At 43.6% G+C, this 23761-nt stretch overlaps 1 protein-coding gene across 3 annotated transcripts in view; it reads left to right on the top strand.

The window, feature by feature from the left end:
- znf462 (zinc finger protein 462) overlaps positions 1-23761 on the top strand; it is a 95445-nt gene that overhangs the window by 65684 nt on the left and 6000 nt on the right. For all 3 annotated transcript variants that reach the window (XM_084325303.1, XM_084325305.1, XM_084325304.1), the window contains exons 8-12: positions 3615-3873; positions 8542-8681; positions 10146-10369; positions 17730-18060; positions 19562-19715. In XM_084325303.1, the coding sequence (XP_084181429.1) occupies positions 3615-3873; positions 8542-8681; positions 10146-10369; positions 17730-18060; positions 19562-19715 (1108 nt within the window). The remainder of the gene's footprint in view (positions 1-3614; positions 3874-8541; positions 8682-10145; positions 10370-17729; positions 18061-19561; positions 19716-23761) is intronic.

The following is a 23761-nucleotide window of genomic DNA, read 5'->3' on the forward strand; positions in this document are numbered from 1 at the left end:
ATGACAAAATGTAAACGTAAATGTAATGTATGAATTTGATGCCTCAGTTGTACCCCTCCCAGTCAAAAAAGATTTAGATGATTCTTATAAAAAAAAAAGCCTTGCAGGGCCTAATATCAACATCTTATTTAAACAGAGATTCCATGCTACTCCTTTGATGTGATCTGGGACAGGACCAAAAAAACGATATAAACTTGGAACAACTCTCCCTGGGATCCAGCCCGCTATGTCTGTGAATGAATGAATGAATGAAAAATTTATTTAACAGATTGCAGAATGGGTACAATACAGTACGGCTCAATACATACAATTGTTAAGGGGATGCAGACCTGAGAAAGACGTTTGTCTTGTTTCCATCAGGGTCCCCCATTTTCAATTCATATAGACGTGTGATGTGTGAGACTTGAGGCTTTTTGGAGCTGTTGTTCTGCTGTGTATAAAGGGACAGCGTTATGGACTCATAAAATGTTAGTTGAGACGTTACAGGCCAGGTATTTTCCAGGCCAGGTATCTACACACATTTTCACTCAATTGTATCGAGTTCAAAGGTATAACCCGGGTGTGAATCTGTTTTAGAGTTACGTTAACGATCATGTCGGGATGATGTCTTAATGAGTGTTTCTGCCAGTGACCCGCTGTATTAATAGGATGTATCTAATCACACCCGCTGCTGTCGGGACAAAACCTCATAACTCCAAAAACCCAACTTTTCAGCAGATGAAAAAAACTAACACAGTTTTGAGGGTGAATAGAGTTAGGAGGTTTAGACAGATGATCGGTTTAATGCTTTCCCATTGTTTAAACTTTGTAAAACCCACACACACATATGGAGGATGATCTACGGAGTTGATTTATATAATAAAAAAAAAATAAAAAAAATGGAGTTATGAGGTTTTGTCCCGACAGCAGCGACACCCCTCCTTGCGAGCGCCTTGCCCACTACGCCACGTAGCCGCACCTAATCACACCCCTCCTAATCACAATCTGCTTGCTAAAGACTTCTCTGATGTTATTAGATACCAGCATACCGATGGATAATAATAATAATAATAATTCATTTATTTTGTATAGCACTTTTCAATGACCCAAAGTCGCTGGCAATAGGCAAGAAACAAAGAAACAGAGAAACATAGAACCACAGGGAAACAGGGAACAATATGAATACACAAGAACATAAAACCACGAGTAACAGACAACAAATACAGGAGTCGGTAGGGGAGACAGCCGGGAAGTAAGTAGCTAAGGGAAACCGAGAGGGGGAGGGGCAGGAGAGGAGAGGACGTAGGGCAGGGGGAAAGGGGGTGGTAGGTTGGAGGAGGGTGGTTATGGGTAGGGAAGGTTGAATGTTAGGGAGAACAGGTAGGATATTTGATGATTACTCAAGTGTTACATAGTTTACTGCAGTTGCAGCCAAGCAGACTCCTTTGCTCCTCTCTGGTGTGGCAGATAGCGGCTCCCCTGGACATGTTTTGCATTGGTTTTCCGTGCGAGCTGGGAGCTGCTCGTTGTTCAAGATTCCAGAACGTTCTTGGCAGTAGCTGTCACCTAGCTGCTGGAACTGTGGAATCTTCCCTTGAGGTGAAGTACTCAGGTCCGCATTCCTCAATGCACCAGCCATCCACTGTCGGCCATGACCTACCAAGACAAATGAAGCATTGAGAGAGAGAGCAGGGCATATCAAATGTCTCCTCACCTTGCCAAACTAGCTACAGTATCTATGGAGGTTTTGGTGGTAGAATGCTTAGAGCTTCAAGGTTGCAAGCCTTTGGAGGCCATATTAGCCTTAAGTTTGAGTGTGACTGGAAAGTCACCGCCACGTGCCCTTGAGCAGTGAGGCTGCCCAGTGGTCAACAGTAGGAGACTGGTTGTACTGGGCGGCTCCCAGGTGTGAATGTGTGTTGCTACGTGAGTGTAAAGCAGGGTGTTACTAAAAAAAAGAGCATATACCGTGTGCTCAGCAAAATGTATTCCTGGGTAGGATTTTAAGTTGTCAGTTAGGGTCATTCACTTTTTGTAGGCCGGCCCTCTGGGTCGGGCAACATTAATAACGTATAGAGTAGAAGGAAGGGTCAGGAGCCTTCCTGGAGTTTTCTGAGTATTGGACTTCCATTTGTAATCGTGAGTATCTTGATTCCTTGAATGACGAATGAATCGCTCCTGTCTTTATGTCATGATGGTTCAAATGAACACACATGGAGCTGGACTCAATGAACTGCTTTGAGGATAAAAAGGCCACCCCAGGCCACCTCCATGCACCCTTGAAAAAATGCTTTTTAAGAAAACAGGCTTCTCGTCTCCGGCTTCCCAAAGGACTCGTCTGCCTCTTGTTTTCGCACAGTAATATTACACGGCGGACAGCGCTTGGCCCGGCGTCAACCGCTCAGGAAGACACATCACCGCTGCTTCGCAGGGCTTTCACCGCCGTGTGCCATCTCATCTCCATACGCCCCGTATTCTACAGGGGAGATATTACTAGCATGAATCAAACGTGGCATTTCTTTGATTCATATGAATTCTTCTGCCTCTCCGGCAAAAGTGAGAAATTGCATCACAGGCGTTTTTTTTATAAGTCAGAAGAGAAGAAGAGTAATTTTCTTTCTTCTTCTGCTTCTTCTTCTTCTTCTCCTCCTCCTCCTCCTCGCCCTCCTCGTGCTCTCGGCGCTGAATGAGGCATTTTTCACATAGACATTCTATTAGTGTCAGTGTTTATTTATTGATGTGGAGGAGGCTCAATGTAGGACGAGAAGATGAGCCGCACACTGATATCATAGACTGGTTGGAGGGAGAGGAGAGGAGGGAGAGGAGGGGAGGGGAGGGAGAGGAGGGGAGGGGAGGGAGAGGACGAGTGATGACAATTTCTAATTCTGTGGAAGGAGGGAGAGACGACATGTGGTGTGGTCACAACGGCACTCCCAGCCGTCCCAGTGATGTATATCCTCCTTTAGAAAGGCAAGGGGTCAACGGCTGTCTTCCACAGAATGAATCCTTGTCCTTTCCTGAGACCTCATTCAAGGGAGCTTTACGTAAACAAAGGAGACAGATGGATAGATTTGGATAGAAGATGCACAATGGAGATTAAACTCTAGCTTGTTGGGGGGAATTTGCGTGCAGTCGTTTCGACAGCTTGACCACTGCTCTTAGGCAGCGTCGACTTCTGGATCTCTGGATGCACGGTAGCTCCTGCGGATTGGAACCCCTCAATGCCTTGATCCTTCTGGAAGCTCCCAAAAGCGCCCAGCTGCACTTAACTGTCCAAAGACATTATTCTGGAGAGATCTTAACATTTTGTGGATTTGTGGCTTTTCTGGTTTAGCGTCCTCCAGCTGGAAGTTATTTCCTTCCCCATGTAGAACGATAATTATGGAAAGGGAAAAAAAGGAAGTATCCATAATACATTCAAGGGATTCTTTCTATTTTTTACCACCATTTTGTGCTGCGTAAGCAGTATTCCTCTTTCACTCGACTCTCGTGTGTCCCAGTAATTAAAACATTTCCCCCGGTCGTAACAAATAGATACATCAACAGCTTGTCCTTCGTTCACACAAATACACAGGCTCCATAATAAAAAATAAGTATAAGCTTCACCCTGTTCCTCCTCCTCCTCCTCCTCGCAGACCCTGCCTACCTGGAGACTGCGGACGTGCGTCAGCAGCTCAACCACTACCAGCTGGCCTCCCGCGGTCAGGCGTCCTCCGGCCCGACGCACGGCTCCTCCGCCGGGGCGGGCGATGGCCGGCCGGACGGCGTCCTCACCTGCGAGTTCTGCGAGTTCAGCTCGGGCTACATGCAGAGCCTCCGCCGCCACTACAGGGACCGGCACGGAGGCAAGAAGCTCTTCAAGTGCAAGGACTGCTCCTTCTTCACCTGCTACAAGTAAGGAGAGAGGGGCTTAAGATGAGATCATACTTAGACTGCTCCTTCTTCACCTGCTACAAGTAAGGAGAGAGGGTAGGGCTGGGCGATATGACGATATTATATAAATATCGGGTACAGTTCATTAACGATACACTTTTTTAACGTATTGTGGATATCGTGATGTTTTGCCCAAGAGGATTGTGTCGCGTCAATCTGGTCCACACCCGTTCAAACTTTTGAACAACGCCGCCCCCACACACACTACTGCATCAAAGTTACTAATTATTATTAACAAAGGCATTCGTTTTGTGGCATTAACGTTATATAGTTACACGTTCAATAACATTCGCGTATTTACCCAAACATAGCAATGTCCAATGACGACATAGATAGCAAGCGTTACTGTTCATATCTCAGCCCGTGCGGAGTTGTGCATGCCCATTCTGCGGTCTGTTAATAAAGTTTTCAATCAGACAGATGTATGGAAAGGCTTTTATTATAACATTCGTTGCAATAAAATCATTATGGCTTGTTTAGTCATGCTGCGGTGCGCTGGTAATCACTCGTCTGCCGCAGGGAGCTGTTGTTGTCGTTGAGCTGAGCTCAGCTCTCGTCAAAATCAATTGCGGAAGTAAAAAACGCATAGAGCTTGCCGATTGGTGCTAAGAACAGCAGGGCGGGTTCAATCGGTGTGACGTAATTGGCAGACTCTGCCGGCTGAATGATCGAATGAATGGAAACGTTATTAACGATTGCAGAATGGGTACAATACAGTACAGCTCAATACAACAACAGTGGACTGGGGGATGAAGACCAGAAAAAGACTTTCGGCTTTTTTACATAAGGGTCCTCCATTTTCAATTCATCAAAACATTTAGAGACATACAAATATACAGTAGTTTCATAAAAATGCTAAAATGCTATTTATTGATTGATTGATTGATTTAAAACGTTATTAACATATTGCAGAATGGGTACAGTACAGCTCAATACATACAATTGTTAAGGGGATGCAGACCAGAGAAAGTCTTTCGTCTTGTTTACATCAGGGTCCCCCATTTTCAATTAATCATATTTCATATCTAAATCATATAATATCTCATTGCTAAATATATGCAATATATAATCTAATAATCCAATAATCTAAATCTAATATATAATATAAAAATGCTAAATGCATGGGTATTTTATTTAGTCTTTAATGTTAGCTTGCAAACTCAAATTGTCTTGGTAAGCCTCATAATGAATTGTTTGGGGAAAAAAAGAAAAACATCGTGATGTGTATCGTGTATCGCCGAAAGGTCCGAAAATATCGTGATATCATATTTAGGCCATATCGCCCAGCCCTAAGAGAGGGGCTTAAGATGAGATCATACTTAGACTGCTCCTTCTTCACCTGCTACAAGTAAGGAGAGAGGGGCTTAAGATGAGATCATACTTAGACTGCTCCTTCTTCACCTGCTACAAGTAAGGAGAGAGGGGCTTAAGATGAGATCATAGACTGCTCCTTCTTCACCTGCTACAAGTAAGGAGAGAGGGGCTTAAGATGAGATCATACTTAGACTGCTCCTTCTTCACCTGCTACAAGTAAGGAGAGAGGGGCTTAAGATGAGATCATAGACTGCTCCTTCTTCACCTGCTACAAGTAAGGAGAGAGGGGCTTAAGATGAGATCATACTTAGACTGCTCCTTCTTCACCTGCTACAAGTAAGGAGAGAGGCAGGGACGTGCACAGGACTTTAGAGGGGCAGGTGCTCAAAGGCTGAAAAGGGCACTGGGCATGTGCGCGTGCAAAGCACGCGCGCGAAAAGCGCACGCCGGGTTTTTGGGGGGCCTTTTTGGGCGGGGGGGGGCCCCCTTTTTATGCTTTTTGGGGGGGTTTGGTGATCTGGGATCTTGGGGTGATTTGGGGAGGGAATAAGTGCTTACCCTACAGACCCCAAGAAGTGCTGTATTTTCTGTATTGTTTAATATAAATAATTTTTTTATTCCAATTCCGATTTGTATTTGAGATTCCCAAATCCCATCGGACTTGACTTCTTCGTGTCCCTCAGTGAGTGTAATACCAGCATTCAACTGTATGCGTCCCAGCGCCACACAGATGTTGGAAGCTGGTATTACACTGGGAAGTGATGAGTGCTTCAAATAGTTTTAACTTCATGAGTTGACTGTATTGTTTATTATTGGTTATTAGTAGGGATGCTCGATATTGGCTTTTTTACCGATACCGATATTCCGATATTGTCCAACTCTTAATTTCGATACCGATACCGATACCGATATCAACCGATACCGATATATGCAGGGTTTCCCCCCAAAAAAACTGAATAATTTCAGGTAATTAATAATTTCACTGGATGCATTCAAAAGGCTTTCTAAATGTAAGCATTATCTGTGCAAAATATGATAATTAAAAAATTAACATTACATATCTCTTGTTGTTGAATTAAACCAACATGCATACTTTTGACAATAAATAAAATAAGAATTGGTTCTTACTTGCTTGCCTGGGTAAATAAAGGTTAAATAAATGTAAAAAAAATATATATATATATATATATTGTTTTTTTTTTTTTTTTTTTTTTTTATACCGATATTTTCCGATATCACATTTTACTATAATAATATCGGACATCCCTAGTTATTAGCATAATTGTACAAACCGAACATATTTGTACATACAGTATTTAGTTTTGGTGTAAAGTGGATCTGCAAAAAAATTAAAAATAAATTAAGAATTGGCATAAAAAGGGCACTTTTTATGAGGCACAAAAGGGCAGGTGCTCGAGCACCCTTTATGTGTGCACGTGCCTGGGGGGTTTAAGATGAGATCAGATCGTAGACTGCTCCTTCTTAACCTGCTACAAGTAAGGAGAGAGGGGTTTAACCCTTTCACTACCACACTACATAAGGTTAACCCTTTCACTACCACACTACAGACGGTTAAAGGTGAGATCAGATCATATTGTCTCTGAGGGGAAGTGATCGCTGTTGTTAACGGCAATCACTACACTGACTGACAGAAGGATTGATGGAATATGACTTGACACAAACTTGACACAATATGACAAAAAAAAATTACTAATAGAATTAACTCAAAAACACAAAATTATATTATTATGTGCAATTATATAATACTGTTCACAATAACAGATGGATTCACAAATTCTGCCATAGTGTTATTGACCTATAAACAATTACTCGACACACTTGATTAACAACACTTGATTAACTATTAACAACCCCCCCCCCCCCCCAAAAAAAGATTAAAACATTTCTATTATATATATTATTATATCTGTATTGTATCGGAGTGATCATACAGATCATAGTAAAATGCAGAAAAACCCTGTTCAGAGCAAACTCGGGGGGGAACCTGAGGAAGACATTACCCGTCTTCTGATAACAAGGACACACTGTCATAGATGCAAAGTATTCTTGCATAGATTGAAGTTACACGACATGCCCTAGGCAAGCGAAAGGCTGAGCCCTTCCTCTCTCTTTCCTCCAAATCACCAAATAGCCAATAACGCCTCAGAATGTCAGTAAAAATGTCAGTAATGTTGTTTTGCTACCAGGAGGGTCCATAGTACCAGGGTACCCTGTGTGTGTCGAAGGTTGTGTGGAAGTGTGATTGACGTCGACGTCAACCTAATGCCTGTGGGCCGCCACTAGGGGGCCGAGCGGCTAAGTGTGCCTGAAGGAGTGAACGAGTGAGTCAGTGGCATTGCATCTAAAAACAGTTCCTATTTGCGAGCTTAACCCTTTCACTACCACACTACCAAATGGTTAACCCTTTCACGGCGACAATACAGAAGGTTAACCCTCTCACTGCCACACGACAAAGGGTTAACCCGTTCACTACCACACTACAGACGGTTAACCTGCTGTAGTGTGGTAGTGAAAGGGTGCTCTTTCGGTGTGTGCGAGAGATTGACGCACTAGGCTTGTGTCTGCCTGGTTCTCATTTCCCAGCCGTCTCACTATAGTTCAAAATGCATGCTGTTGTTATGATGTTCATTATGTATTTTGTATTGTCACGGGTCATGTATGTCGTTGTCGACTACCAGGGGTTATGTTGTTATTATGAGTTGTCTCTTATGCAAAGTTCACATATTTGGTGTGTGTGTGTGTTAACCGCTCCCCCCGTGTGTGTGTGTGTGTGTGTGTGTGTGTGTGTGTGTGTGTGTGTGTGTGTGTGTGTGTGTGTGTGTGTGTGTGTGTGCGCGTGTGTGTGTTTGTGTATGTGTGTGTGTGTACGTGTATGTGTGTGTGTGTGTGTGTGCGCGTGTGTGTATGTGTGTGTGTATATGTGTGTGTGTGTGTGTGTGTGTGTGTGTGTGTGTGTGTGTGTAAGGTAAGATAAGATAAGATAAGATAAGACAAGATAACATAACATAACATATTCCTTTATTGATCCCCTTGGGAAAATGTGGGCATCATAGCAGCATGAGGGAGGGGAGGTACATGTATGGGCAGGGTAATAGTAGAAGGACACAAATATAGACAATAAAATTTGATCTGAATATATACTATGAGTAAAGGTACCCTAGGGTAGGGATGTTTTTTTTATTTATTTTTATCCCGATCTTCTGAAAATCACGTGATCGGATCGGGACATCCCTACTAATTGGTGTGTGTGTGTGTGTGTGTGTGTGTGTGTGTGTGTGTGTGTGTGTCTCTCAGGAACACCTTCAACATGCACGTGGAGGCGGGTCATGACATCACTGCCCCTGACGACGGCCCTAAAGACCTGCGCTGCCCGCTGTGTCTCTACCACACCAAGCACAAGAGCAACATGATCGACCACATCGTGCTGCACCGAGGTAATGACGTGGCGCCGAGCAGAGGAGCCAAGGTCGTGGAATTTAACAGAATTGCAGAATTGAGTTTGTCGGATTGGTATCAAATGGCATTCGGTGTATTCATTTCGGACATACAGAGCGCCCCCTAGAGGTGTCTCGTGTGTGCTCACATTTGTATACGGGGTGATACAATAGGAAATAACTGACTGGTATTTGCAGCTCGAAGGATTATACTCAAAATGTCTGGGCAGGGGAGGGATGGGGGGGGGGGGCAGGATGTATGTAATAAGTCAACAAAGGAGCTTGGTTGTGTCGTTTCTTATGCTTTATGGCTTTTATGCTCAGCGTCCTCCGGAAAATGCTTGCGTTGTCCCTGAATAATAAAGTTACCAAAAAAACAGCAAAGGCTAGCAGGGAGTCGGGGGAGTCACAATGCTGTATCTCATCTCTGTCATCACCCCCCACTCTCTCCCTCTCTCTCTCCCTCTCTTGCTGTTCCATCCTCTCTCTTCCTCCTCATTGCCTCCATCATTCTCCTCCTCCTCCTCCCCCGTCACGCAGAACTCGAGAACTATTAGGGGTGTCAGTCTGACCACTGAGTGTGTCTGACTCTTAACCACCGCAAGCTGCTCGGACTACAGCGTAGGACGTATATCGTGCCGGTTAGGGCACCTTGTGTATACTGTTTACTTTTACGCTTACTCATAATATATATTCAGATTCAAATTCAAATTCCGACCACATCACCCCCATCCTCCACCATCTCCACTGGCTCCCCATCATCTACAAGATTCAGTTCAAAATTCTACTTTCAAAGCCCTCAACAACCTGGCCCCCTCCTACATCTCTGACCTCCTTCTCCACCACACGCCTACCCGCTGCCTCAGGTCCGCAGATGCTAATCTCCTCCAACCCACCAGGACTAAGCTCCGGACCTGGGGGGGGCGACAGGGCCTTCGCTGCAGCTGCCCCCATCCTCTGGAACGCCCTTCCCAACCATATCTGTCATACAGATACCCTCTGATCATTTAAAAAAAGCCCTCAAAACCCACCTTTGTACCCTTGCTTTCAAGCCTTGAACTCCTTCCTCTCTCACCTTTTTATATATTTTTTTATTTTTTATTTTCTCTACTAAAACTTTACTTTGTTCTGTAAAGTGTCTTTGAGCATTCGGAAAAGCGCTATACAAATTTTATGTATTATTATTATTATTATTATTATTATTATTATTATTATTATTATTATTATTATTATTATTATTATTATTATTATTATTATTATTATTGCCTATATGTATAATATAACCAATAGGGCATAGATCTAATTGTATTGCCTTTATTTATTTATGTCTTTCTATTCTATGACCCTGCCCATACCTGTACCTCCCCTCCCCTCTCCCCTCATGCTGCTATGATGCCTGGATTTCCGCAAAGGGGATCGATAAAAGAATATCTTATCTCATCTCATCTTACCCCCTCCTTTCAGAGGAGCGCGTGGCCCCGCTGGAGGTGAGCCGCTCCAAGCTGTCCCGCCACCTGCAGGGCCTGGTGTTCCGCTGCCACCAGTGCACCTTCACCTGCTCCAGCGACCAGACGCTGCAGCAGCACCTGCACAAGCACGCCGAGCTGAAGCCCTACCAGTGCCAGCTCTGCTACCACGACAGCAGCCGCAGGAGCCAGCTGGAGGAGCACCTCCGTCTGGAGCACAAGGTGGGTTGCAATATATATATATTATATATATATTATTAATATGTTTTTTATAATATTTGTTTTTTGCGCCCCTTTCTATATCTGCAACCAATACTTTGACATTTAAAAAGAAGAATCTAGGCGGGGTGGGTCCGGGTCGTTGTAAACAGCGACTCCTACAGTTCGGTCGGGGCGCCTGCTAAGCGCGCATAGGATCTAAGTGGGATAGTGTGATCCTTCCACACGCTACGCCCTCTCAGTGAGAATCCGCGCTGCCAGGTAAAAAGAAGCGGTTGATTGGCTGGACGTGTGTCGGAGGAAGCACGTGGTAGCCTCCACTCTCCCAGACCGACTGTGGGGGGTAAGTGCGCAGCGACCAGGAAGGGGATTGGGAATTGGCATAACGACTAACAGGGAGAAAATCAGAGGAAAAAGGAGGGGGAAAAAGACCAATAAAAAAAAGAAGAATCTAACATAAGGGAAAATTGTGCCAAAAATGTAAAATGCTGACGGTCGGTCTGGAAGAGGTAGAGTTGTCAGAACATGCCGGCTCAACGGTGGAGTGTGTGTCGAGGCAAGCATCGAGGAAAGACTAGAGAACTATGAAGATGCAAAAGCCATCCGGGGCACCAGGGGTGAAGCTTGCCTAGGGCACCAAATGTACTAGGTCTGGCCCTGGTCGGTTGGTTGGTTGGTTGGTTGTGATGTGTCAGACATAACAGACGCTTTCATAGGGCTGTGTGATCACATTGGATGCCTTTTTGGCATGGCGGTGTATACATAGAGAATTTAAAGTGCAGGGCGCAACAAGTGACACCACTGATGACGTTACAATTTACATACTGTAAGTTACATAAATTAATAATAATAATAATACATTTTATTTGGAGGCGCCTTTCACGACACCCAAGGTCACCTTACAGATCATAGAAAAAAACACAGCAAGGCAGTTAAAAGTCAAGGTTAAAAATAAAACAAACAACAGGAAGTATAAAAACTGTGAAGTTAAAATAACAAACAGCAGGGGGTATAGGACAGTGACAGGTTATAGTGAATATGCAAGTTTTAACAGATGGGTTTTCAGTTGTGATTTAATGATGATAGTGAGTCAGACTGTCGGATATGTGGGGGCAGGGAGTTCCAGAGTCTGGGAGCCGAGCAGCTGAAAGCTCGGGCACCCATGGTGCTGAGGCGTGAGCTGGGGATGGATAAGAGTCCAGTAGAGGATGAGCGGAGGGTGCGGGAGGGGGTGTATTCCTGGAGGAGGTCAGTGATGTAGATCAGTGGTTCCCAAAGTCGGGGTCGCGACCCAAAGGTGGGCCGCGAGCAGCCACGGGTGGGCCGCGAGATGATTTAAAAAAAAATACAATTTTTTTTTTTTTTTTTTTTTTTTTTTTTATATTTACATTTTTTTTTGTCAGGCCACTGAACTTAGAAGCAGGCCAGGACAGTGTTTCTAGTTGTATTCTAAAATTTAATTCTATTGTATTCTAAAATGTGACTATATGGTTTTATATTAACTTAATAAATAAACAAAAACGAAAAATCTACTTATTTCAACGAACATTTCAAACTAAATAACAGATTATGCACATAAAACGCTGAAAACAACCGAAGCAACAATAGTATTTTAATGAGGCTATTATTATTATTATTATTATTATTTTGCAACAAGTTAGCCCTCTCATAAATAGCACATATAAATGAATAACTAACTTGAACTAACTTAATAGGATTGAAGTGATATTTGGCTTAAAAAATCGGTCGCCTGGCAAAAAAAAATAAAATAAAAGCCAGACGATGTGCATTGGGCCGCGGCTCTCTGACACCTTATTTTCTGGGCCCCGGCCTGAAAAGTTTGGGAACCCCTGATGTAGATGGGGGCTAGATTGTGGAGGGCTTTGAAGGTGAGTAGGAGGTTTTTGAAGTCGATCCGGTAGTGCCCAGGGAGCCAGTGTAATTGAATGAGGACGGGGGTGATGTGGTCGGATGAGTTGGTGCGGGTGATGATCCTGGCAGCAGAGTTTTGGATCATTTGTAGTCTGTTGAGGAGTTTGGTGGGAAGGCCGGTGAGGAGAGCGTTGTTAACTATCGTTAACGTTGATAGCTAACGCTGGCTACTATTGATACATTTCGGACGGCTGTCGACACCACTAAGGTACATGTCGAAATACTTCCCAAAGGTCAGTGAATACCACAACCACAACACCAGAGGGAGTTCCACAAATCATGTCCAACCCAGATTTGGCTCAAACAAGGGACTAAACACGTTTAGCAATTATGCCACAACAAGGTGGAACACCTTACCCACAGCCGTAAAATAATGTGAATCCCTACCCACCCTCAAAACCGCTCTAAAAAAGCACCTACGGGAGGCCGCAATTCGAAACTGGCCCCGGTAAATGTCCAAACCCCCCCCCCCCCCCACCAGTTTCCTCCCCCTCAAACGTATATATATATTCTTTTTTAGAAACTCTGTCTGTAAATAAACAGTACTGTATATCTGTATGTCATGTATGTCATAAATGTTATGAATTGAAAATGGGGGACCCTGATGTAAACAAGACGAAAGTCTTTCTCTGGTCTGCATCCGCTTAACAATTGTGTGTATTGAGCTGTACTGTATTGTACCCATTCTCCAATCTGTTAATGCAATTTTCAATCAATCAATCAATTCTCTTTGGATACCTCAGATTTGTAATCCCTCGACAAGAGAAGGTGACGTTGACGTCGGTGCGCTCTGCGGATAAAGGTTACGTGCGCAAAAAAGCGCCACTTAAAAACCGTGCGGCACGTAGAGTTTGGAGGAGACTGACGCGACAAACACAGAAAGGTGCAGGCACTTTCTAAAAGGCAGCCAGTGTGATCACAGCCTTAGGCCTTGTTCTCCCCAAATTACATAATATAACAGGTTTTCTTCATGTACATGTAAATTCTCGCAGAGGACGGCAACTTTGAAGGCAATGCTGTGTACCGTCGCTATTCTCTTCTCCCAGGACGTCCTGCTCTCGTCCACTAAAGTGATATCCGGTTTGCCGAACACAGCGTCAAATGGCCGTGTAGTTCTGCTTTCATTACAATTAGAATCACTTTGGGGCGGGCTAGATCCACAAAGAATGGATTGCACGGTGCTAATTGCACCCTTACTTACAATTCATTATGAATTGAAAATGGGGGACCCTGATGTAAACAAACCTGCGCAGTGATTGATTGAATGAAAATTTTATTAACAGATTGCAGAATGGGTACAATACAGTACGGCTCAATACACACAATTGTTAAGCGGATGCAGACCAGAGAAAGACTTTTGCCTTGTTTACATCAGGGTCCCCCATTTTCAATTCATAATGAATTGTAAGTAAGGGTGCAATTAGCACCGTGCAATCCATTCTTTGAGGATCTAGCCCTTTGTTTGCAGAGAGAGGGCAATGGATGTTCAGGAATGTGTCTCTGTGACTGTGATGTAGAGATGTGTCAGAAGGTTACTGTATATGGACTAATATGACAGCATGTCTTTACAGGCACAGCTACAAATGATAGACAGAAAACTATGCATATCACTCTCCATGGCGTTCCTGTTCATCAAACAATAGACGCTACTAGGGATGTCCGATATTATCGGTCTACCGATATTATGGGCCGATATCGGCATTAAAATGTGATATCGGAAAATATCGGTTTAAAAAATAAATAATTAAATTTTTTTTACATTTCTATAACCTTTATTTACCCAGGCAAGCAAGTAAGAACAAATTCTGCTTTTATTTATTGTCAAAAGTATGCAAAATGTTGTGTTAATTCCACAACAAGAGATATGTAATTAATTACCTGAAATTATTCCGTTTTTTGGGGGGGGGGGGAACCCTGCATATATCGGTATCAGTTGATATCGATATCGGAAATTAAGAGTTGGACAATATCTGTATATCGGTATCGGTAAAAAAGCCAATATCGAGCATCCCTAGACGCTACTGTATATAATCACTTACATGTAATGACATCAAGCAGTAAACTGTTCGTATCCCTCTCCATACATTTAACCCTTTCACTACCACACTACAGAAGGTTAACCTTTCACTACCACACTACAGAAACCGTCTGCAGTGTGGTAGTGAAAGGTTAACCATCTGTATGTAGTGTGGTTGTGAGAGGGTTAACCCTTTGTCGTGTGGCAGTGAAAGGGTTAACCTTCCGTATTGTCGGAGTGAAAGGGTTATCCATTTGGTAGTGTTGTTGTTGTCCTTGTTGCAAGGATTGAACTGGTCTTATATGAAGTGCCATGCCCGTGAGCCGCCACAAGGGGCAGAGTGGCTAACTGTGAGTGAGTGAGCGAGTGAGTGAATGACTGAATGACTACCTGAGGGTTGAGTGAGTGTTTGTGTGTTTGTTTGTGTTAGTGTTTGTTAGTGTTGGCGAAATAAGTTGTTGAACTCTATGAACTAGAGTTTGCACTGAATTAGGAAAATCTGCTTTTGGCTTCTATGCCCCAGAAACATGGAAGGTTTTGCAATGCACTCAATTCATTAGTATCTATTGGTCAGTTTAAATCGATAATAGCAAACCACTTCACCACAGTCTACAGTTGTTTTTAATTATTTTAAATGTTTAATTGATTGACTTTCTGTCTCTATGTTGTTTTCTTTGTTTGTATTTATTATGTTTTGTATTTCTCAACGTCATTGTAAATGAGAGCTTGCTCTCAATGATCCTTCGAGATTAAATAAATATTTAATTAATTAATGAATTTTGGTAGAAAGAAGCATTACATCTTTGATGCATTAACCTCTACAGGTTTAGGTTAACCCTTTCACTACCACACTACAGAAGGTTAACCCTTTCACTACCACACTACAGACGGTTAACCTATATAAATATAAACCTATATAAATACACCATTTACCATTCATAAGATATTCCTTTATTGATCTCCTTGGGGAAATTCGGGTGTCATAGCAAGGGGGAGGGGGGGTGGGAGGTACAGGTATGGGCAGGGTAATAGTAGAAAGACATAAATATAGGCAATACAATTTGATCTGAATATAAAAATATGAGAAGAAATAAACAGTGTAAACAATATAATTAACTGAATATGAAAATATGAGACAAATAAACAGCGTAAACAAAGGTGCAGATGAGGGTCTGTATGCCCTATCGGTTATGTTATACGTTACAATGAATATAGGCAATAAATAATTTGAATTTGAATATATACTATGAGTAAAAGTAAACACCTGCAAACAAAAGGTACAGTATACACACAAGGTACCCTAACTGGCAGGTTTTGGTGGTTAAGAGTCATTAACCATTGACTTGGAATATGTGGAATGTCAAAGAGACTGGTATGAAAGTCCAAAGTAGAATTTGTGTACATATAAAAAGATTATAAAAAGGTTGTTAAAAAAAACTAAAAATAAGTATTAAAGCACTTACTTTCCACCCCAGCACAGAGCAGTCTCTCTGTGTGTCCATCCCTCTATATCTCTACACTTCCCCTACATCGTTCAGCCAAAACCCACACGCCATTCGATTCCTGTAGCCTATATTAATATTAAACATGGACTTTTCTCCTCATTTCCGAGGCTACTTGAGACCCATGCGGCCGAGGCTACAACAGGGGACTAAGCTACACACTGCTGCACAGGGTCATAAAGGCAGAATCACATTTCTCTCAGCGAAAAAACATGCACTGCACCTTGACAGCAACAAGGAGTGGGTATCCTGAGTGATACAGTGGAAATAAGACCACTAGGCGCATACATAATGATCCCGCTACAGCTGCTATCTATTCCGAGTGCGTTGCCAAAAGAATAGGTTTCATATCTCCCAGTCTCCCTTAATGGGGATAATGCCTGAGATGCTGCAAGAGGGCGTCTGGCATTTGAGGGAGGTTGAAGTATACATTAAACTTAAAAGGGCAACACAACACGCACCTGCTGCTTCTTAAAGGGGACGGGGGGAAAAGTTCCTCTTCCTTCTCGGCGTGGCGCTGTGTTTACTAATCACCATTAGCCTCACCCCTTCTCCCAGAGTCTGTGTGACTGATGCTCGCCAGTTACAGTGCTACCTCCTCGTCCTCTCTGGGATGGCATTTCCAAGTTCCGATTGGTGATGTGCCGTGTCGTGCGAATTCAGAGAGCCGTGAAACACTTTGTTTATGGTTTTACCAGCACAGGAACAGCCCGTTGAGAGCAGGACTGAAACAGAGGGGTAGTATAGATGCTGCTAGAATGCATAATCTGAGTGTTTTGGTTTTTTTCAGCACAAAAAAAACAGACATGTTTAGGGGACCTCAAAGACTTATATTAACGTGTTGAAAAGGACTTGTGTGGATTCGAATGTTTACTAAAAGAGAAATGATGCAATTAATTATTTGTTTAACCTGAGACTCACTGGCATTGGCTGATTTTATGTGAAGAACAGCATATTTTCATTGTTTCACCCTCCCCCCCCCACACACACACACACACACACAGACAGGCATTTTTATATTATTATATTATATTTGGGACCTGCACCTTCACCTAAGTGAAAATAAGTCAATAACGTAAACATTTTACAAAAAGGTTCACTGTGTACCTTCACTGTCTGCCTCCACCTTGTTTCATTTATATTTGTCAGGATAAACGTAATTTATTCCATTCATGTCCTGATTCTAATGGATTTTCCTTATTTTTTTCAGACATCAAATTTTATCAAAGAAAAAAGCAAATAACACTTTTATTGATAAATGTGATCTAGCAGAGGTAAATGGCAAATATTAACCATAAATGCCGTCTAAATTGAGATATGTTTTTTCACATTAATCGTTATGGCTTGATTGTTTTAAAATCCCAATAATGTCGGGGTCTACCAGACCCGCGAACATTGGGTGAGTAACAAAAACGGCGAACACCACCCGAGGGTTAATACACTACAGTAGTGGTTCTCAAACTACGGGTCGTGACCCAAAGTGGGGTGTGGGTAGGTAACAGTGGGGTGGCGCATTGGAAAGTAAAAAAAATTATGTTCTGGCAACATATTTTGGCTAAATATGCCTCGTTTTATAAATGTGTATTGATAACATAGTGCTGTGATTACATTTTCTAATAAATATGCATGATCAAGTTCAACAACGTGTGCTTTTATTTTGATATTCCTTAATTCCACGTTGAAATTACACAATACATTAAGTGTGGGGTCGCCAAAAATATTCCTAAATAAAATGGGGTCGTGGTATACAAAAGTTAGAGAACGCCTGGACTACAGCCTCCCTGCATCACGACTCGCCCACACAGAGCCTCATAGTGTTGAATATACCAGACGAGTCTCTGTTGTCCACCTGTCACTCATAAACTCCAACACCATTCACTTAACTGACAGCTGTCTCCCTGTTTTCTCTCAGGTGATCCGTAACTTTGAGCTGATGGGCCGGGTCAGCCTGGACCAGCTGGAGATGATGAAGGAACGGGGGAGCAGCGAGGAGGAGGAGGAGGAGGAGGAGAGGGAGCTGATGGAGCTGGTGGAGGACGGCAGGAGAGCCGCCGCGGAGGAAGAGGAGGAGGAGGAGGAGGAGGAAGAAGGGACGGAACCGATGGCGAATGAAGCGGAGGAGCCGAGGCATGTGGACGACGAAGCGACGGTGGAAGATTTCAAGGAGGAGGAGGAGGAGGAGTTGATGGATGAGGATGAAGAAGGGGAGGATGAGGAGGAGGCGGAGAAACCTGCCTCACAAGGTAAACCAGGGTTCGCACAAGGTCCTTAAAGTGCTTGGTTTTTTTTACAAAAGAAATGCCTGGAATTCCTTGAAAACAGCCTATTTCTTAACAAGGTGCTTAAAAAGTCCTTGCAATTCAAATCAACCATTCGCATCAAGAAATCTTTTTTGTTTGTTCTGTTTTAATCAAATCTGACGAGTCGCTGTCTCGCGCGCTCCAACTGCTTTTCCTCATTTCTTCGTGTGTGATGCTCTAGCTTGCTCTAGCTGGAAAGCAGGCCAAGAAGATGGTTAAAAAAAAAAAACAGCATTTAAAAGTGAATTGTATCCTTTGAGTGACATCCTTGAACATTTTAAATAGTGCTTGGAAACATACTTAAAAGTCCTTGAATTTCATTTTGCAATGTGTGGGAAGTGAACCCTGGTAAACGCAGAGGACGCGTCAGTGAAACACCATTCCTTTTGTTGAAGACGTTTAGTGGGGCGAGCAATACATATCATTATAGCGCTTTGAGATTAGCTCCACAACAATAAAGCGCACTACAAATCAAATATATTATTACATGAGAAGCAGTTCTGAAATACTAGTTAAAGGGGAACTTCAGCTAAAAACAATGCTGATTTATTTCCCCACATAATCTCACACACATCCAAAAACTCTAAACTGTTTTGCACACATTCATTTTAGTTTGACAGTTATTGAGAGTAAATGGGTTTGAATATGGTCACTCACCAGTGACGTCATCAGGGACATCGAATCCTTGTGTTTTGGTCAATTACAGCTCAATGAAATGATAAGGAAGCAGTCCCTATAAGACAAGGAGGTAATCACCGGTGGCCATGTTCAAACTAATTTACTCTCAATAACTGTTTGGAGTTTTTGGATGTGTGTGAGATTATGTACAAAATAAAGCAGCATTTTATTTTTGTATTCTATTTATTTTTGGGCTTTCTGTATTTTTCACCCATCCCAATTTTAGTCGTTATGCCAATTCCCTTCCTGGTCGTTGCGCGCATTGCCCCACTGTCGGCCTGGGGAGGGTGTAGAACTACCACATGCCTCCTCCGATACATGTGGAGTCAGCCAGCCGCTTCTTTTCACCTGACAGCGAGGACTCTCACTGGGGGAACGTAACGCGTGCGGAGGTTCACGCTATTTCCCCCAGATCCCCCTCCCTGCTGAACAGGCGCCCCGACCGACCAGTAGGAGTCGCTGTTTACAACGACCAGGACACACACCCCGCCGGCTTCCCACCCGCTAACACTGCCAATTGTGTTGGTAGGGACGACTGACCAAGCCGGAGGTACCGCCAACAGCTGGATTCGATCCCAGAGTCTCTGCGGTGGTAGCCGAGTGCTTAGTCCACTGCGCTACCCAGCCACTCCAGCATTTTTTTCTTTTTTAAACTAATAGTTGAACTATTGGGTTGAGTTGAGTTCAGATGAGATGCAAAAAGAGATGAGATTAGATCCAAAAGTACGTTCTGTACTGTAATCATCAGTTGACCTCTGTTCCCCAGAAGTCCTGGCGTCCCCCAGCAGCAGCAGCAGCAGCAGCAGCAGCAGCAGCAGCAGCAGCACTGGGCCGAGCGAGAAGCGTCTGCCCTGCGAGTTCTGTGGCCGCTGCTTCACCAGCAGCACTGAGTGGGAACGGCACGTCCTTCGACACGGCATGTGAGTGTTTCACCTCTTTCTGACTGTTAAGGCTCGTCCGGTGACTTAGGCCTGGAGACTAGAGAATACTGTAATTTAAGATTACTTAACGTACATTTTATGGAAAGGGTAAGAGAAATGCAATTGGCTATTACAGTCTCTCCAGTTGTAACTTCTTATAACTGCCCCTGTGTCTGTCTATGGTGGTGTCGTTGTTAAGAGAAGATATTCCTTTATTGATCCCCTTGGGGAAATTCGGGCTTCATAGCAGCATGGGGAGGGGGGATGGGGATGTGAAGGTATCGGCAGGGTAATAGTAGAAAGACATGAATATAGGCAATCAAATTTGATCTGAATATAAAAATATAAATATCATAAATATAATAAACAGTGTAAACAATATAATTAACTCTGAATTAAAAAATATGAGGAAAAATAAACAGTGTAAACAAAGGTGCAGATGAGGGTCTGTATACCCTATCGATTATATTATACGTTACAATAAATATAGGCAATACAAATAATTGTATCTGAATATATACTATGAATAAGAGTAAAAGTAAACAGTATACACAAGGTGCAATATACACAAGGTACCCTAACTGGCCTGATATACATCATACGTTGTAGTCTGGAGGTTTTGGTGGTTAAGAGTCAGACATTCCTAATATAATAGTTATTGTGTGTTATTACATGGCGTTTTAACATTCGCCAAAATGCTTGATTGTGATTGGTCAATAGCGCTCGGTTGCCCCTGACAGCGGTCAGTTATTTCTCGATAACTGACCGCTGTCATGGGCAACGCGCAATAATGACCGCTGATACGGGTAACGGAGCGCTATTGACCAATCACAATCAAGCATTTTGGTCGCAGTCACGACCAAAGCTAAGCTCAGCATATGCACAGCTGCACTCATCAGTGCAATCAGACCACACACCTGTGTCTGCCGGCGATGACAGAGGAACCACAGAACAACTGTGTCTGCATTTGATCTCGTCTTGTCGATGGTGTAAAATGAATTCCAGAACTCCGTGTCGGTCAATTATTTTGCGACAATGACCTCGTAGCTATACATTATCCCTTACTTAATCCCTGTTCACTCACCGCCCACTCTCCTGTTGACCACGTCATGTGTCTCGTTTCCACCCGTGTTTACAGTAGTGACAAACAAATTGAACAGGTTTAATTGGTAACGCGTGATAATAAAATACAAAGAAACACAATTCATCATGTATGAATATGCTTGTGTCTAGCTCGGCAGTAGGCTGCACCATCTTTCACTTGATACTATTTAGAATTTTGTTCAAACTAAACGACTACATGGAGATGAATGTGTCCTCATTAGATGTTCCTGACACATTTAAGTTTAAGTTCTGCTTCAACGTCGGCTGTGTGGGAGCTAGACCGATTAACTTCCACGTCAGTTCAACGTCCGGGTTGCAGTACATCGCCGAACCACTAGGTGGCTGTGCTGCATTGTGTTGTACAAACGGCTATATTCTCGGACTTCCTCGGCCACGCTCCGACGCGTGATTTTTTTCCGTGGCCGTAGTTTGCGAAGATGCTCTCTGATTGGCTAGCCCGCGTACAGCGAAGACCCTCTCTGATTGGTTTAGCTCCGAAGGGCTCTTCCGCCTTGTACATATATATTCTCTGCTTCGAAGTGGTTATGCTTTGGCCCTCTTTCGAAGTGGGTTATGCTTAGAGTTTATCTTTAGAGCAGGGCGATGGACCACCAGCCCTGATTCCAAACTCTAAGCATAACCCACTTCGAAAGAGGGCCAAAGCATAACCACTTCGAAGCAGAGAATATATATGTACAAGGCTGACATTTCTATCCCAGAGCCCTTCGGAGCTAAACCAATCAGAGAGGGTCTTCGCTGTACGCGGGCTAGCCAATCAGAGAGCGTCTTCGCAAACTGCTCACGCCACTCCGACCAAGCTCCCGAGATGATAAATACGGAAGTACGTCAGGCCCAGTGCAGCGGCCAATCACAGCTCTGCGCTGTCAACATCAGCTTGCATCGATTTGACGCGTAGTTACATTCTTGGCCCAGCCGCATGTAGCCATCGCCGGTAGGCTTGCAGGAGGAGCTCAGCAGGCAGGCTTGAGTATCAATTAGGCATCACACAAGCTACACCTCCCGCTGGGTATGAAAACGGCCCTGTTGGCTAGTAACAAAACAGCTCTTCCTGGTGAAAATGGATGTTTAACACTTTGAGTACCGTGGGTTAATTCACATTTAGTCCCTTGAATGCCACCATCGGCGTCAATGTTAACGTTAATATCGCCTAATCTATGTTTTAAATTATGGCTATGTGTCTAATCTGCCCGTCGCTTATCAAAGAATCATTTTCCAGTCAGTGTTGTCAAGGCAGATTGGTTTTTTATCGCTTCATTTCCGTTTGAGAGCATTTTGAAAAGCACCCGTTTTCAGGTGAAAAACAACCTATTATTTTTGTATCCACTTTTTCTCCCATTTTTTTCCTATATTTTCTCCCATCCCAATTTTTTTATCATCCAATTCAACCCTCCCCTGTCACGAACGCTGTTTCTTGCCTCCCACAAGCCGGCTGCAATGTGGACTAAGTCATACATAGCACAAGTCCCCTCCGGTACTTGAGGTAACAGCAGTCGCATCTTTTCACCTGCGCAGCTCGATCTCTCAGTGGCGAGGAGTAACGCGTGGGAGGCTCACGCTGCCCCCGACACTTCCTGATTCTACTGCGCAGGCGCACCAACCGACCTGTAGGAGTCGCTGTCCACAGCGCCCGATCCCCACCCATCAATTTCCCACCCCCTAATACGGCCAATGTGTATTAGTATGAACGACCAGCTAAACTGAAAGCAATGTGGAGCGCTGGGCTCGAACAGGCGAGCCCAGCGTCTCCGCATTCGTGGCGAGCGCCTTGCCCACTACGCCACGTAGCCGCCAACAACCTATTCTATGATAATCGCCTTTTACTGGAATATTCCAGAACGTTGATATTTGTCGGCCTATTTATGAATCGTTTTTAAATAAACGCTAGATGATCAATAGTATATGTGCACGCACGCACGTTCGAGCCGCGCGCTGATAATAGCTGCTTTCATTTCCTCATGGATTTTACAGTGAAACAGCTAGAGCACATATCACAAAAAAGCTTATATCTTCATGAAAACGATTCTGATTATCCTAACAATGATAACATAGATTCCTTACCTGACATCAGATGGTATCCAAATGGTATATTCCAATTCCTGATCACCATTCGAAAAAATCGATAAGTATATTGATCCAACGTGTGTACAGTATAACCCATGCTCGCCGCGGCTCAGATGCTCCAGAATGAACTCTGGTAACTCCGGCTGCATATGTGGACTGGAATATTTCTTTTTCCCCCATCCATTTTCATTGAGTCCATTCCAAAAGGGTGATTTACCATCTGGGAGACGATAGGGGGCGCTTTTTTCACATCTGATCGCCGGCGGCCCCTGGATTTCCAACGGTAGGCTCGGGTGATGCAATATGATTTCAGATCGCAAAAAAAAAAAAAAAAAAAAATCAGAGAAAAGCCGTGACGTGGCTTTCAACGTAACTATCGTAAACCCGAGATTAGCCGTGAGTGACGCTCAAAGTGTTAAGTTTAAGTTTTTTTATTTTTTTTTAACCAGGCACATTAATGAACATCTTCAGTTTCCACATCAATGTAAATGTGCCAGAGTTAGCTAATGAGCTAGTGTTCATCTGTAGTCCCTGCCTACCATGCATGTCTTTATGGTGTGGGAGGAAACCAGAGTACCTGGAGGAAACCCACGCGAACACAGGGAGAACATGCAAACTCCACACAGAAAGGCTCCCTGCTGGGGTTCGAACCCAGGACCTTCTTGCTGTGAGGCAGCAGTGCTAATAAAGTCACTTTGACTGAGCCACGGTGCTGTGCTGGGCTCTCCTCTCTCATCCCACAGTGGATTCCTGGCAGTGTACTCAATACAATAAAGCATAGTGCATCTCTTGACTAGCTGACAGCTCTCCCTGTTGTAAACAAGCCTCACGCACGGAGTTCACCTTCAAAAAGCTCCCGT

This window comes from Notolepis coatsorum (genome assembly GCF_963971535.1).
Source record: "Notolepis coatsorum genome assembly, chromosome: 11".
NCBI classification, from domain to species: Eukaryota; Metazoa; Chordata; class Actinopteri; order Aulopiformes; family Paralepididae; genus Notolepis; species Notolepis coatsorum.